A 14,756-nucleotide genomic window follows, 5' to 3' on the forward strand; every position below is an offset into this window, starting at 1 on the left:
AGAGGGAGAAAAGGACAAGATCAGCTGGGTGTCATCGACATAACAATAGTAAGAGAAGTCTTGCGAGTGAATAACAGAACCCAGGGATGTCGTGTACAGGGAGAAAAGGAGAGGACCCAGAACCGAGAAATGGGAAGGTTGGTGTTTTGATAACCGCCAGTGGCGTTCTTCAGAGATCTTGCTGTTGATTTTTCGTTTGTGTTTGAGAAGTGGAACTTACCATAACAAACAGGAACTTAGGGGTGGGACTAGCAGCAGTGCTAATCACTGACTGGTTGCATGTGTGGTCCAATGTCAATGTCAGGAGAAAAACAGAAACAGGGAAACAGTGCCGGTTACAGTTAGCTCCTGTTTGGGCTAGTTTCTTCTTTTTTCTTGTGCAACGTAAAACGGCCGTTCAATTTCTCAATTCGCTTGCAGGGCTGTGGTGTGTGTGATGGGTATGTGATGGTGTCTGTCAACAAATAAAACCTGTCTTCATCGGATTCATAATAGAATAGGTAAACATTTTGTTTGGATTTAGTGATTCTTCTAAGGTGTCTTAGAGAGTAAGCATTAAATTGCCAATTTCTGCCAACTCACATTTAGAAAATTTAGAAATAAATTGGTGTAGATGTAGAGGAAGGTGAAGGTGGTTTGGGTTAGATTGAAGGTGCCACTGTTGTAGTAGAACATCTCATCCAAGCTTCTTACCAGTCAACCAAGAGGGCTAACGCCGGCGTGTTGCCTTTCTACTCACCTCCTATGTTATTGGTCTAACATGCTGCGCATCATGTGCGTCACCTACATCAGTGGTTCTAAACCTTTTTGGGGCCTTGGACCCCCTGCGTATTTTTGATCTACCCTGAGGACCCCTCCACCTGATCTTGGGGGAGGGGGGGTTGCAATTTGATAGAAACAGTAGAAACTGCATTTTAAATTGCATTATAGCATTTATTCACTCTTTGGGGCAAAAATCAGAGCTTTCAGTTGTAACTTAGATATAGTTAACAAAACAGAATTCTTATGCAGTAACTTTCAGATATATGTAACAAAACAGAATATGTATTCAGTAACTTTCAGATATATGTAACAACAGAAATTTTATGCAGTAACTTTTAACAATGCAAACGGGAGCGAGATCTCTTATTAAAATACAATAAATTACACTTGTGAAACAGATGTAGAGAAAAAAGTCCTGTTACCCTCTATAGTTTAGGTAGATAAAGGTCTCAGTCACATTTGAGTAAAATAATCCTATTTCTATAAATGTCATAGTGTGGTGGACACGTATTGGGGACAGAATTCAACCCAGGAACTAAGGGTTAAGTCATGGTTGCCCTGGCAGGTTAACGCAGGGTTAAGTTATGGTTGTCCAGCCAGTATTCTGATTATTCTTGCCACCTCCGCTCAGTCGAGCGGTGGGTTTTGTTTGTCTCGCTGATTTACCGTGATTAAAGAAAGTTGCCTACACGGCTAAAGTGTGAACCTACGGTCTTCTCCGTTCCTTCGGCTCTACACTGGTGACCCCGACGTCGGTTTTCGGATAAGTTTTCTGAAACCACACACATTATGGCTACGAACGCCGTTGCAATTAAACTGCCGGAGTTTTGGGAGTCTTCCGCGGCTACGTGGTTCGCGCAGGCTGAGGCACAGTTCGCGCTCAGAGACATAACAGCAGACGAGACCAGGTACTACTACGTAGTGGCAGCGCTGGGGTGCGCTACGGCTTCCAGGATAAGCGGTTTCATAACCAACCCACCGGCCGATGGTAAATACGCCGCACTTAAACATCTCCTCCTTGAAACTTTTGAAATGTCAGCAACGGAGAGAGCACGTCGCCTCTTCGCAATTCAGGGCTTGGGAGATGGCAAACCATCGGAGCTAATGAGCAGGATGTTAAACCTACTGGGTCAAGAAAAGCCATGTTTCCTGTTTATGGAGCTGTTTCTGCGCAACATGCCGCCCCACGTCCAGACTGCGCTCGCTAACTCCACCATCACTGATCCCCGTGAGCTGGCAAAGGAGGCTGACCGATTCTTCGTCGCTACACAACGTTCCTCCCATGCCGGGGTGCTGGCTCCTACCTTCACTGGCCCCCCGCCGACATCGCGGGCGTGGCCCGACGGTGGCGCCACAGCATCAGACCGCTACAAGCCCTCTGGACTCTGTATGTACCACGCTCGATTTGGTGCGAAAGCTAAACGGTGCCGTTCCCCCTGCAACTACAGGCCGACGGGAAACGAGAGGGCCAACACTCAGTAGTGGCCATGAGTGTTGGCGATACGAGCAGGCTACTCTTCATCCTCGACACCATCTCCGGTCGGCGATTTCTTTGTGACACGGGCGCACAGAGAAGCGTGCTCCCTGCTACTGACGTCGACATCATGGGCGGGGAGCGGGGCCCCCAGTTGGCGACGGCTGACGGCAGCCCTATCCACACCTACGGCGTGCGGTCTGTAGAACTGTGTTTTGGTGGACAACGTTTCACGTGGGAGTTCGTCATGGCCAATGTAACGCTTCCCCTCCTCGGAGCTGATTTTTTGTGCGCTTACGGTTTGCTAGTGGACATTCAGAACAGCCGTCTGGTCGATGCCTTAACCTTCTCCTCCTTCGCATGTACGCGGAGGGAAGCGGCCTATGCAGGTCTAGCCAACTCTCTCTCAGAGGCAGACAAGTTCACCCGCCTCCTCGCTGAGTTCCCTGACCTCACCCAGCCTACCTTCTCTGCACCCACCGCTAAGCATGGGGTGGAGCATCACATTGCTACGAAGGGGCCCCCGGTCTACGCCAGAGCCAGGCGTCTCGACCCCGCCAAACTCGCCATTGCCAAGTCTGAGTTCGAGCACCTGGAACGCATGGGGATCATCCGCCGCTCTGACAGCCCGTGGGCGTCCCCACTCCACATCGTCGCTAAGCCTGATGGAGGTTGGCGCCCATGCGGGGACTACCGCCGACTAAATGACGCCACCACGCCTGACCGCTATCCTGTCCCGCATATCCAGGACTTTTCTGCAAACCTGTCTGGCAAATGCGTCTTCTCAAAAGTCGACCTGGTCCGTGGTTATCATCAAGTTCCCGTGCACCCCTCAGACATCCCCAAGACAGCGGTGACAACCCCATTCGGCCTATTTGAATTCCTACGAATGCCATTTGGACTCAAAAACGCGGCCCAGTCCTTTCAGCGGCTGATGGATTCAGTGCTCCGTGGCCTTCCTTTCATCTTCGTCTATTTGGACGACATACTCATCGCCAGCGCCTCCGAGGAAGAACACCTGTCCCATCTTCATGCCCTCTTCACACGCCTCAGCCAGCATGGGCTGATCGTCAACCCGGCGAAGTGCCGGTTCGGGCTGACAGCCATTGATTTCCTCGGGCACCGCATCACTGGGGACGGGGCAGTCCCCCTGCCCTCAAAGGTGGAAGCGGTGGCGGCCTTTCCGCGCCCCCAAACAGCTCGTGCGCTCAGGGAGTTCATCGGGATGGTGACATTCTACCACCGCTTCATTCCTCGAGCCGCCTTTATCATCCGGCCACTGTACGAGGCGCTGAAAGGCATGTCCCCCAACCAGGCGGTCGACTGGACAGCAGAGCGGGACCGTGCGTTCACCGAGACTAAAGCTGCGCTCTCTCAGGCTACCCTGCTAGCGCATCCTTCACCTACAGCGCCTATTTCCATAACCACGGATGCATCGGACTATGCTGTTGGTGCGGTTCACGAACAGTGGGTGGGGGGGGCTTGGCAGCCTTTGGCCTTTTTCAGTCGCCAGCTTACACCCCGAGAGCGCAAGTATAGTACTTTTGACAGGGAACTCCTCGGTCTCTGGCTCGCCGTCCGGCATTTCCGTTTCCTGCTAGAGGGCCGCGAGTTTACTGCGTACGTGGACCACAAGCCCCTCACGTTTGCCATGTCCAAGACGGCCGAGCCATGGTCCGCTCGCCAGCAGCGACAACTCTCCTACATTTCGGAATTCACTACCGACATCCAGCACGTCGCTGGTAAGTCTAACCAGGTAGCTGACTGCCTGTCTAGGGCAGTGATTGGAGCGGTCCACCTAGGCCTTGACTATGCACAGATGGCTGCTGACCAGGCCACGGACCCGAGCATCCTCCGTCTCCGGGCCTCCGACACGGGGCTCCGCCTGCAGGACGTTCCTTTCAGCGACACAGGTGTCACCCTCCTGTGTGACGTCTCCACAGGACAGCCCAGGCCCATCGTCCCGCACAGCTGGAGACGCCCCGTATTTGAAGCTGTGCACGGCCTCTCTCATCCAGGCGGTAAGCCATCCGTGCGCCTGACCTCTGCTAAGTTTGTGTGGGAGGGACTTAAGAGAGACGTGAAAGCGTGGGCCGACTCGTGTGTTGCCTGTCAGCGGGCTAAGATACACCGCCACATTAAGGCGCCCCTGGAACGCTTCGCAGTGCCGGAGAGACGATTTGACCATGTCCACGTCGACCTGGTTGGTCCCCTACCCCCCTCCCATGGGTTCACCTACCTCTTCACTGTGGTGGACAGGACTACGCGCTGGCCTGAAGCTGTTCCCCTGGCATCCACGACGTCTGCTGATGTGGCCCGGGCTTTTATTGGGTCGTGGGTCTCACGTTTCGGTACGCCTTCCGACCTTTCATCTGACCGTGGGCCACAGTTTACCTCAGAGCTATGGAATGCTGTGGGTGAGGCTCTGGGCGTCAAGCTTCACCGCACTACCGCCTACCACCCTCAGGCGAACGGCCTATGTGAGCGCTTCCACCGGTCCATGAAGGCTGCGCTTCGGGCTACTCTCAAGGACTGCAACTGGGTTGACAAGCTCCCATGGGTCATGCTGGGCCTGCGGACCGCCCCGAAGGAAGACCTACAAGCCTCCTCTGCGGAGCTGGTGTACGGCACGCCGCTGCGAGTCCCAGGCGATTTCATGCCCAATGCAACGCGTCCCTGGTCAGCTGTGGACCAACGAGCCTCCTTGCTGGACGGGGTCAGAGCTTTCACACCCGTCCCTACCGCCCAACACGGCGCTCCGGTGTCCCAGGTGCCCCCAGGTCTGCAGTCAGCGGACTACGTGTTCATCCGTCACGACGCACACCGCCCCCCTCTGCAACCCCCTTATGACGGCCCCTTCCGCGTCCTGGAACGGGGAACTAAGCACCTGGTGGTGGATTTTGGGGGCACGGCCGAGCATGTTTCAGTGGACCGAGTTAAACCCGCACACCTGGACTTGACGCAGCCGTTGGAGTTAGCCCAACCTCCTCGTCGCGGTCGTCCCCCGGCTCCGCCTCCTCCCCCCGTGGAGGCCCGAGCTGCCTCTTCTGCTCCTCAGGCCGACCTCCACAGGCCCGCGTCAATGCCTCCCACAGACACTCCGGCCCCTGTTATCCGGAGCCGCCGCGGACGGCCTGTCGTCCACCCGCGCCTGCCTGACTTCGATTACTAGGGCGAATTCTGGGGGGGCTCATGTGGTGGACACGTATTGGGGACAGAATTCAACCCAGGAACTAAGGGTTAAGTCATGGTTGCCCTGGCAGGTTAACGCAGGGTTAAGTTATGGTTGTCCAGCCAGTATTCTGATTATTCTTGCCACCTCCGCTCAGTCGAGCGGTGGGTTTTGTTTGTCTCGCTGATTTACCGTGATTAAAGAAAGTTGCCTACACGGCTAAAGTGTGAACCTACGGTCTTCTCCGTTCCTTCGGCTCTACAATAGGATCTTTTTTTTAAAGATATTTTATTTTCACGGACCCCTTGCAATTACACCACGGACCACTAGGGGTCCGCGGACCCCCGGTTGAGAAACACTGACCTACATCACACAGGTCTCAGTGTCTCTGATGCCGCTTTATTAAGCCATGCAATTCGGAGAGGGTTGACTTTCTTCCGCGTTTTCCCCCCGATGTCAGAAAAGCACAGATTTTCACCCTCAAAGCAGTCGTGTGATACATCTCGTCCTTTAATGAATTTATCATGAGGGTTATTAGTTCTACCATCCTAGGTCCACACAAACATGTTTTAGGTAAAAACATGCACACAAAAAAAAGGATTATGACCCATTCAGGAACCAGTGAAACATATAAACTTATAATAAATTCAAAACATGAAGTCCAGATGTGTTACTAACTTATTCATACTCATTTCCAGACACACCGAGGGTGCGTGAAGCTGGTAATTGGAGCGTGGACTACTTGCCAGTGGAAAGTATCACATGAGTTCCATTCTGTTTGAACTTCCATCAAAAGTGAAATATCCACCAGAAGACATACATTAAACTCCAAACGACAACACATCATATGTTGAGTCCCTCATCATCACAATCCACCTGCACACTCTGTTGGCCTACGTTTTGGTTAAAAATAGCTCCTTACTTGTTTCAGGCTTTGATAACTAACGGCAAGCTTCCAGGCATGTAGTGTTAAAATGAAAGCATGCAGTAGGAACAATAATACTGTAGCTATCAGTGAAATTTGTAGCTGGGATATATATTCCCTGTGTGCCGTCTGCACTAGCTGCACCACCGTGCAGCACGTAAACACTTTTTTTGTTTTTACCTCATTGCTGCTGGCCAATGATGTCAGCAGAAAATGATAATTACAGAAAGCTCACCCAAAAATATGACAATACCACACAAAAAATGTTGGCTATAGTTACTGAAATATTTAAACATGATGAAATATATAAATCAACACGTTTTAACCCACTAAAATTTTACTCTAAAAAAGTTAGGCCCACATTACAGACTGATGCCAGCCATCAAGGTCAACTGCCTGTCATTGTCACACTGCCCAGTCAACGCAGCAAAATCCAAGAAAGTGCTGCTCACCTTTCCTTCACAAACTTGCCATTCCATCACAAAACTCTGGCACAGTAGTCTCCGCATAGACTTACAACTGTAGCAATTTTTTAGCCCATCTCCCATTTTGTTGGCTTAAATTTCCTCCCAAAATGGACCCGTAGTCCCACGATAACTCAAATTAATTGTTAATACAGTGTGGTAGTACTCAACTGTGCTCTTCTCTGTCCTTGTAGGTTGGCCAGGGGCCAGATTCAGGCTACAAATGTCAGCTGCTTTACATTCCCAACAGAGAGCCAAGAGCTGACCCTGACACTTGGATTGTATATTTGACCCGGACGACTGTATATATTCGCCTACGGTGACACAGGATTGCCGTACAACTGATTTTGTACAATCCAACAATTTTCTGACAAGGTGGCATGGATGGGTATGGCACTTCCTCAGTGTGCATGCACTTTGAGCAAATTGGAAGTCTAAGTCCTACCCCCCACCTGCTCAGTCTCTGGGGAGGGGTAAACGTATGGGTTTAGGGAGTAGAATGAGCTCTCACTTGAGAAATTAGTTGAGGTCCCAAGGGACACTCAGTAGCAAAGATTGTAATGCCCTAGGAGCTGCGGGAGGATATTAGCTTATCTGCGGGAGAGAGAGAGAGAGAGAGAGAGAGAGAGAGAGAGAGAGAGAGAGAGAGAGAGAGAGAGAGAGAGAGAGAGAGAGAGCGAGAGAGAGAGCAAGACGTGTACATTTATAATGAATCTACTTTATTGTGTGTTGTGTGTGTGTGTGTTTTCCCATGTGGTCCTGGGTGACGCTTGCTGTCTCAGCATGCCAACAGCACCACGGCGCTGCCAGCAAGGTGATCACCCGCATGGATGTTAGCATAATCTCATTATTGTGAACAGGCTCTGTGCCTCTGTTTTATACCCCCCTCCATTTCCATGCACGTGTTGATTATGTGTGTGCATGTGTGTTTGTTTTGGTGTCTGTGTGCATGTATGAGTTTGTGAATGAGTGTGAGTCAGTCTCCCTTAATCTTCACTGCAGGTTAATAAAAGCCATAGAATTTCCAGGTGTGTACCGATTAGGACAGCGAAAAGCCTGGAAATTGTATTTGTGTCATACTAAATGGATTGCTTTTATTTTGTAGACATCTGCGATAGAGAGAGACAGAGAGAAAGAGACAGAGAGATTGAGAGAGCGATTGGGTTAACGGTTTAAAAAAGTTGGCGCGTTCATAAATGATTTACAAAGTTTGTTCTTCTCAGACCATAACAAGCTACCAAGTTTGATATGCGACCGCCATGTTGGTGGCATTGTTTTGGAGGCATCCAGGTACAGTACAGTACACCGAAGGACAGGTCCTTATGTGTTCATCCCAGTTGCTAAAAATATATTTCTCGTTCTAATGCCACATCAACAGTAACCTGGATAAACTTGAAACTTTTTTTTTCTCTTACACTAAGCCAGTGTTTTCAACCACCCAAAAATTAATCTTTTCGGGCATCCGGGTAGTGTAGTGGTCTATTCTGTTGCCTACCAACATGGGGCTCGCCATTTCGAATCCCCATGTTACCTCCAGCTTGGTCGGGCATCCCTACAGACACAATTGGCCGTGTCTGCGGTTGGGAAGCCGGATGTGGGTATGTGGCCTGGTCGCTGCACTAGCGCCTCCTCTAGTCGGTTGGGGCGCCTGTTCGGGGGGGGGGACTGGAGGGAATAGCGTGATCCTCCCATGCGTTACGTCACCCTGGTGAAACTCCTCACTGTCAGGTGAAAAGAAGCGGCTGGCGACTCCACATGTATCGGAGGAGGCATGTGGTAGTCTGCAGCACTCCCCCCCGGATCAGCAGAGGGGGATCAGCAGAGGGGGTGGCGCAGCGACTGGGAAGGCTCTGAAGAGTGGGGTAATTGGCCGGATACAACTGGGGAGAAAAAGGGGGTTGAAATAAAAAGAAAAAAAGGAATCTTTTAAAAACTGCTCTCCAAAGTGGATGGATTTCCAAAGGCCGGTCTGGTGTTGTAGTGTGGGCGGTGACACCAGAGCCTTTTGAAAACACTGATGTCGGATTGTCAGGTGAGCACTGTAAAGCTGCCGGCTCAAACTGTATGGGCACGCTCACAAAGAGGAGACCTGGGCAGAGTTTCCTTGGTTTTGCCATTTCAAACAATCTGGAAAGGCCAGCTTGGATGGAAAACTTTCTAACAGTTCTCAACATGAAAACAGCATTTTCAAACTTCTCCCAGTGACACGTACTCTGATGTTCACTTCTTCGCTTAGGAAACTTTATCCATGAAACAACCTTTCCTAGTTTCCTTGTCTGTCGCGGCCTATAGCCGAGTCCTGCTGGTGGAGGTGATACTGACAAAGTAGCTGGTGAAAGACGAAGGATGTACTAACTGCGGATCAATTCTCATTGAAGTCAAGTGTGGCACGCACGCAAATGAAATGTTTGCTTCGGGATGTGAAATATAAAACCACTGCGTTCTTTCCACGTGCAGCAGCAGCACGCTACCATACCACCCCGATACTTATCTGTGACTAACTTTCTTACACAAGTAAATCATTTCTGAAATTTTTTAATAAGCAACCCACTTTGAAAGGTTATTTAGTGTGAAAACAATCCTGTCGTCTTCCATCCCACTGAGACGAGACAGGAACTGCTTTTATTGTTTCTCCTGACAGTCAGCAGTCAGTGCTTCATAATCCAGCGTTCATCAGCTGTGTGTGTGTGTGTGGGTGTGTGTGTGATGTACACATCTGAGCACATACTGAAACACATGACTTGGCAGCTCAGTTGAAGTACCTCATACCCCCGAGTTCCCCGTCTCTTTGACACTGTTGTGAAGGGGAAAATACTCCCAAACAACCAAACCTGTATGCGACCCCCCCACACACAAAGACATATGCATGCACGTCATTTTACAGACCGCACGTCATGAATATGTGATGTCATCCCTCCTCTTTTGCATTAATAGATCTCCTCCAGATCAAAGGAAGGCGGGAGTGGCTGAAAGGTGGCTACGAAGCAGGAAATAGAGAGGATCTGCCTACCTCATCGTACGTGTAGCGACAGTCGGCCTTCTTTGATTTCAGATCCCACAGGACAACGATCCCCGACTCAAATCCAATTATAAGCTGGGGAGGAAGAGTGATGGGGCAGTCGGTAAGATAGGCAGGGGGAGATGACAGAGGAGAGATAGAACAGACCCGGCAACAGCGGAGAAAAAAGGGAGTAATAATTTTGACATTCATGCGCCATGAAAGAGAGTCAGGTGTACACAGACAGCAGGAGGCCACCTTCCCATCTCGGTTATGAGGAGATAACTGATAAAGATTTTTTTTTCTCCCCCGGAACATCTGAAATACAGTTTGAATACGTGGAGAAGTGTATTTATAGATACCATCTCAAGCCTTCAGTCATTCTGACCAACCGCTGAACTGCAAATGCAAACCTGATTTAAATCAATGTAGTGGATAGAGTATGTTTCGTTTTCTTTCCTGGGTTTTTAAAAAACAAATTTTTAAGATGTAACTATCTGTTTGCAGAGAAAAACATGAAGGCCGTTTGACAGAAGTGATGGATACTGAATAATGAGCAGGCAATACAAAAGGACTGAAGACTAACAAAGTCATGATAAATTTATTTACCACCCTCCCCCAATTGTATCTGGCCAATTACCCCACTCTTCCGAGCCGTCCCAGTCGCCCCCGCCCCCCAATCCAGGGAGGGCTGCAGACTACCACGTGCCTCCTCCAATACATGTGGAGTCATCAGCCACTTCTTTTCACCTGACAGTGAGGAGTTTCGCCAGGGGGACGTAGCGCGTGGGAGGATCACGCTATTCCCCTCCAGTTCCCCCTCCCCCCTGAACAGGCGCCTCAACCAACCGGAGGAGGCGCTACTGCAGCCACCAGGACACACACCCACATCTGGCTTCCTGCCCGCAGACACGGCCAATTGTGTCCGTAGGTATGCCCGACCAAGCCGGAGGTAACACAGGGATTCGAACCGGCGATCCCCTTGTTGGTAGGCAACGGAATAGACCGCTAAGCTACCCGGACGCCCGTCATTATACTTTTCTTTTCTTTTTTTTTACACTGTCACTCTTGAGTTGCACCTGAGTCAAAATACGAATGCAGCACAGACGCATGACTCTGAGGATTGATGGACATTTCCGCTCCGCTGTTCAGAAGTAAATCATGCTGTAAATGAAAGGAAAATTCACTAGGTAATAAAATGCAGTAAAAATGAACGAGGCCAAGCTTTTTATGCCTCTCTTAAAAGCTAATACTTGGCGGAATAAAAGAGAATGTCGTTAAAGAGGAAGAGGACATGCTGTGAAGTCTTAAAAGAGGTAAGGCAGTTCGCCTGGCTGCTTCTGAAGCTCGGGTGAGAAATCCAAAAAAGTTGGTTCGAGAGTCTCCCATGCCAGCGTAGTGATACAGCTGCCAAGAACGACAGGCTTTTAGATTAGATCAGAGTGTGCGTGTGTGTGTGTGTGTGAGAGAGAGAGAGCAGAGACTAGCAGGTCCTCACCTTTCCCTCATCCATTGGGTTGTCACTTATGTGAACAACTGGTCCAGGGTGGGCTTTGGAGGACCTGATGAGAGATAGGGAGAGAGACAGACAGAAAGGGGAAGAGAAAGGGGGGGGGATATACCGCATTTATTTCCACATCAAAGGAGTCCCTCCAAAAACCACGACACTGAGTGGAAACCACAAGGCACTAGAGGAAGGCCGGTATCCCAGGGGAGTCGGATCACATTACAGATTACATGCATGGCTATGAGAACGTTCCGGGGTTTACGGTAAAGACATGTGGGAACGCGGCATCTTTCCACATACGGAAGAGGTTCGCTGGGGACGGACAGCGCTGAAGAAGACTCTCAGACTCCAAAAAGGCTGTTCACTCTTCAGAGCTACTGAGGGATGTGATGGATGGCACTGTCAAGCAAGCGGTTCCCAACTGCTGTTTGTGCGTGTGTGTGCGTGCGTGTGTATGTGTGTTTGCCAGCATGTGTATGTGCAGGTGTTTGTGTACAATTGGGTACGTTTGTGTCCGTCTGGCTTTGTGTGCCAAGGACAAGGATCTCACTACAGTGGGTGTGCACCATGCCACAGCAGTACAAAGTTATTAATTGTTATCGTTTTACAATCCGTTGACAGAAGAAATGTGTAACTATGGTCAGGCGTCCGGGTAGTGTAGTGGTCTATTCCGTTGCCTACCAGCACGGGTGTCGCCAGTTCGAATCCCTGTGTTACCTCCAGCTTTGTCGGGCGTCCCTACAGACACAATTGGCGGTGTCTGTGGGTGGGAAGCAGGATGTGGGTATGTGTCCTGGTCGCTGCACTGGCGCCTCCTCTGGTCGGTCGGGGCGCCCGTTCGGGGGGGGGGGGATTGGGGGGAATAGCCTGATCCTCCCACGCGCTATGGCCCCCTGGCAAAGCTCCTCCTCACTGCCAGGTGAAAAGAAGCAGCCGGCGACTCCACATGTATCGGAGGAGGCATGTGGTAGTCTGCAGCCCTCCCTAGATCAGCAGAGGGGGTGGAGCAGCGACCGGGACGGCTCGGGAGAGTGTGGTAATTGGCCGGGGGGGGGGGGGGGTTTAAAAAAAAAGTCTAACTACTCTCTGTGCCAGCAAGGCAACCGCCATGACAGGCTTTGAAAACACTGCACATTTAACTGTACAGTGTTGGTAATGATTTGGATAAAGATATAATGACTCCATTCACAATCCACCCAGTGGGATGTGTGTATAGTGTGTAACCCTGCTACTGACTTGTTGTTGTTGTTGTTTTTACCATTTCATGTTTTGTTTCTACTCAGTCCTGCACTACTTTGCAAATTCATGACAAGAAATGTGAGCGAATGAAAGCACTGGAACAGAGAGAAGGACAGCGTCTATAGCAATGTGTGTATTAGAAAGTAGCAGTTAGCAGTTAGCGGGCAGGCGGGCAGGCGGGCGGGCGGGCGAGCAGGCAGGCAGGCGGGCAGGCAGGCAGTTGTCTATATTTAGCCTGTTAGTGCTGGAGCCTTATTACCTAAACTGTGCTGCAGCTGGAGCTGTTGATTTATCTAATCCCCCTTCACCGCCTGTCTTTCAACTAACAGCCTTCTACAGCAGCACATATACACATGCACGCACAAATGTGCACACCCCCCACACACACACACACACTCCACAAACATGCAAACATTCACATTAACACAAAATCATATATGTGTGCCTGCGCTCACAGACACACCACGCTTACTTCAGAGCGCGTGTTAACACTCCCAGAAATAAACAACACTCACATGCACATGCATGAACACATGTGCACACACACACACGCTCATCTCATTGACCCGATAGAAAGATCGATCAGAAGTCAGTGATACTTTAAAGGTACAATCCATAACCAGGAACGTTTGTCATTTCATTCCATACTCCTGCGCACATGCAATGAATTGAAATGTCGTTTCCCCCAGCCCACAGCAGTGCAACACAAAGACAAAAACACATCCAAAACACAACAACACATTTATCCAAACTACAAAACACATTTATCCAACTTGTCCAAAAAAAAATAATTCACTGTCCAATAGAAGGAATGCCAGGATGACTATCAGAACTGCCGATCTGCATGGGCTAGCAGTTAGCTTAGCCGGTCCCACTTCCGCATCCTGTCAGACTGCCCTCGGTGTTTCCTCTTCGGGCGCAGCTCCAGGCAGGGCCGTGGTCCCTGGGCCCACCGGATGCAGCAGACCAAGCTTTCCCAGCTGATCCAGCTCCAGCTCTCCCAACCAGACACCTTCGACACACCTCCCCGCACTCCACATGACGACACCACAAACACAGTCAAAGCTAGGCGAGGCCGCTGCCAAACCACCCTCGGTGTTATCGGAACTGCCGGTCTGCATGGGCTAGCAGTTAGCTTAGCCTGCCCCGCTTCCGTGTCCTGTCAGACCGCCCTCGGTGTTTCCTTTTCAGGTAAAGCTCCGGGCAGGGCCGTGGTCCCTGGGCCCACAGGACGCAGCACACCAAGCTCTCCCAGCTGATCCAGCTCCAGCTCTCCCAAGTCATCAAATGAAGCCACAAACTTAAGACGCAGACGTGGACAAAGACATTGCATGGACGGTATTGGGTGAGGCCGCTCCAAATGTAAGCTCGCACAGCCATCTTGCTACACCGGAAGCGAAAAATGGCACAGCTATGTGGAGAACCGTGACAACAAGAACACGCTACTGACGACAAGAAACATGACATATCTCACCAGTGGGTCAACAACATTGTGTATTTGTTTTGAGAATTAGAGACAACTGAATACCACGAAAGGAACTGAAAGCGACGTGGCGTTGGCTGGACGCCTGATTTGCAAGCAATAAAGCGAACAATGTTTCTGACATCTGACCAAATCAATGGCAGAAGGGCGGCGGACAGCCACTGTGTGCATCAGTTGCAGACTGTACCTTTAACTGTTCTCATGTGTAACATATTTTCAGAGCAGCCATACTGTACAAACAAAACATTATAGATGCATGTACTTCCTCTTGTGTTATTGTGTTCAGTATGGGTCCTCTGTAAAATCTCAGGATAGTGGGTGCTTTACATACAGTCCATTATAAACTTGACATGAATAGATTAAAAAACTCACATATCCATGTTCAGGTTTTTGGAGAAAGGGATTGCCATGGCAACAGTGGCAGGATGGGCAGAATGCAGACAAGCTTCCAAAACACACACACACACTCACGGACACGACATAACATACATGCATGCACATACACTCAAACACAAAACGTCTGCTTAACTCTTTAAACACACTCATAAACCCACACAGTTTCTCTTGTGCGCTGCTTAATGACTTTGCATTTTGCGAGAGGAAAACAGCCTATGGGGGATATGAACAATGTGAGTGCGCTTTTGTAACTGCAGATATCTATGCAAGTTCAAGTTCAACTTTATTATCATGTGTATTGGTAAACAATGAATTTTTTGTTTTTTTGGGATTTAT

The 14,756-nt window shown here is 50.0% G+C and overlaps 1 protein-coding gene across 4 annotated transcripts in view; it reads right to left on the bottom strand.

Annotated features, from left to right (window-relative positions):
• The window catches only part of stxbp5a (syntaxin binding protein 5a (tomosyn)), a 134,661-nt gene that overhangs the window by 43,166 nt on the left and 76,739 nt on the right, over nucleotides 1–14,756 (bottom strand). For all 4 annotated transcript variants that reach the window (XM_056294696.1, XM_056294694.1, XM_056294695.1 and 1 more), the window contains exons 6-7: nucleotides 11,294–11,357; nucleotides 9,808–9,891 (exon numbers count right to left, since the gene is read on the bottom strand). In XM_056294696.1, coding sequence (XP_056150671.1) covers nucleotides 9,808–9,891; nucleotides 11,294–11,357 — 148 coding nt within the window. The remainder of the gene's footprint in view (nucleotides 1–9,807; nucleotides 9,892–11,293; nucleotides 11,358–14,756) is intronic.

Source organism: Lampris incognitus, chromosome 15 (assembly GCF_029633865.1).
Source record: "Lampris incognitus isolate fLamInc1 chromosome 15, fLamInc1.hap2, whole genome shotgun sequence".
In the NCBI taxonomy this organism is placed as follows: Eukaryota; Metazoa; Chordata; class Actinopteri; order Lampriformes; family Lampridae; genus Lampris; species Lampris incognitus.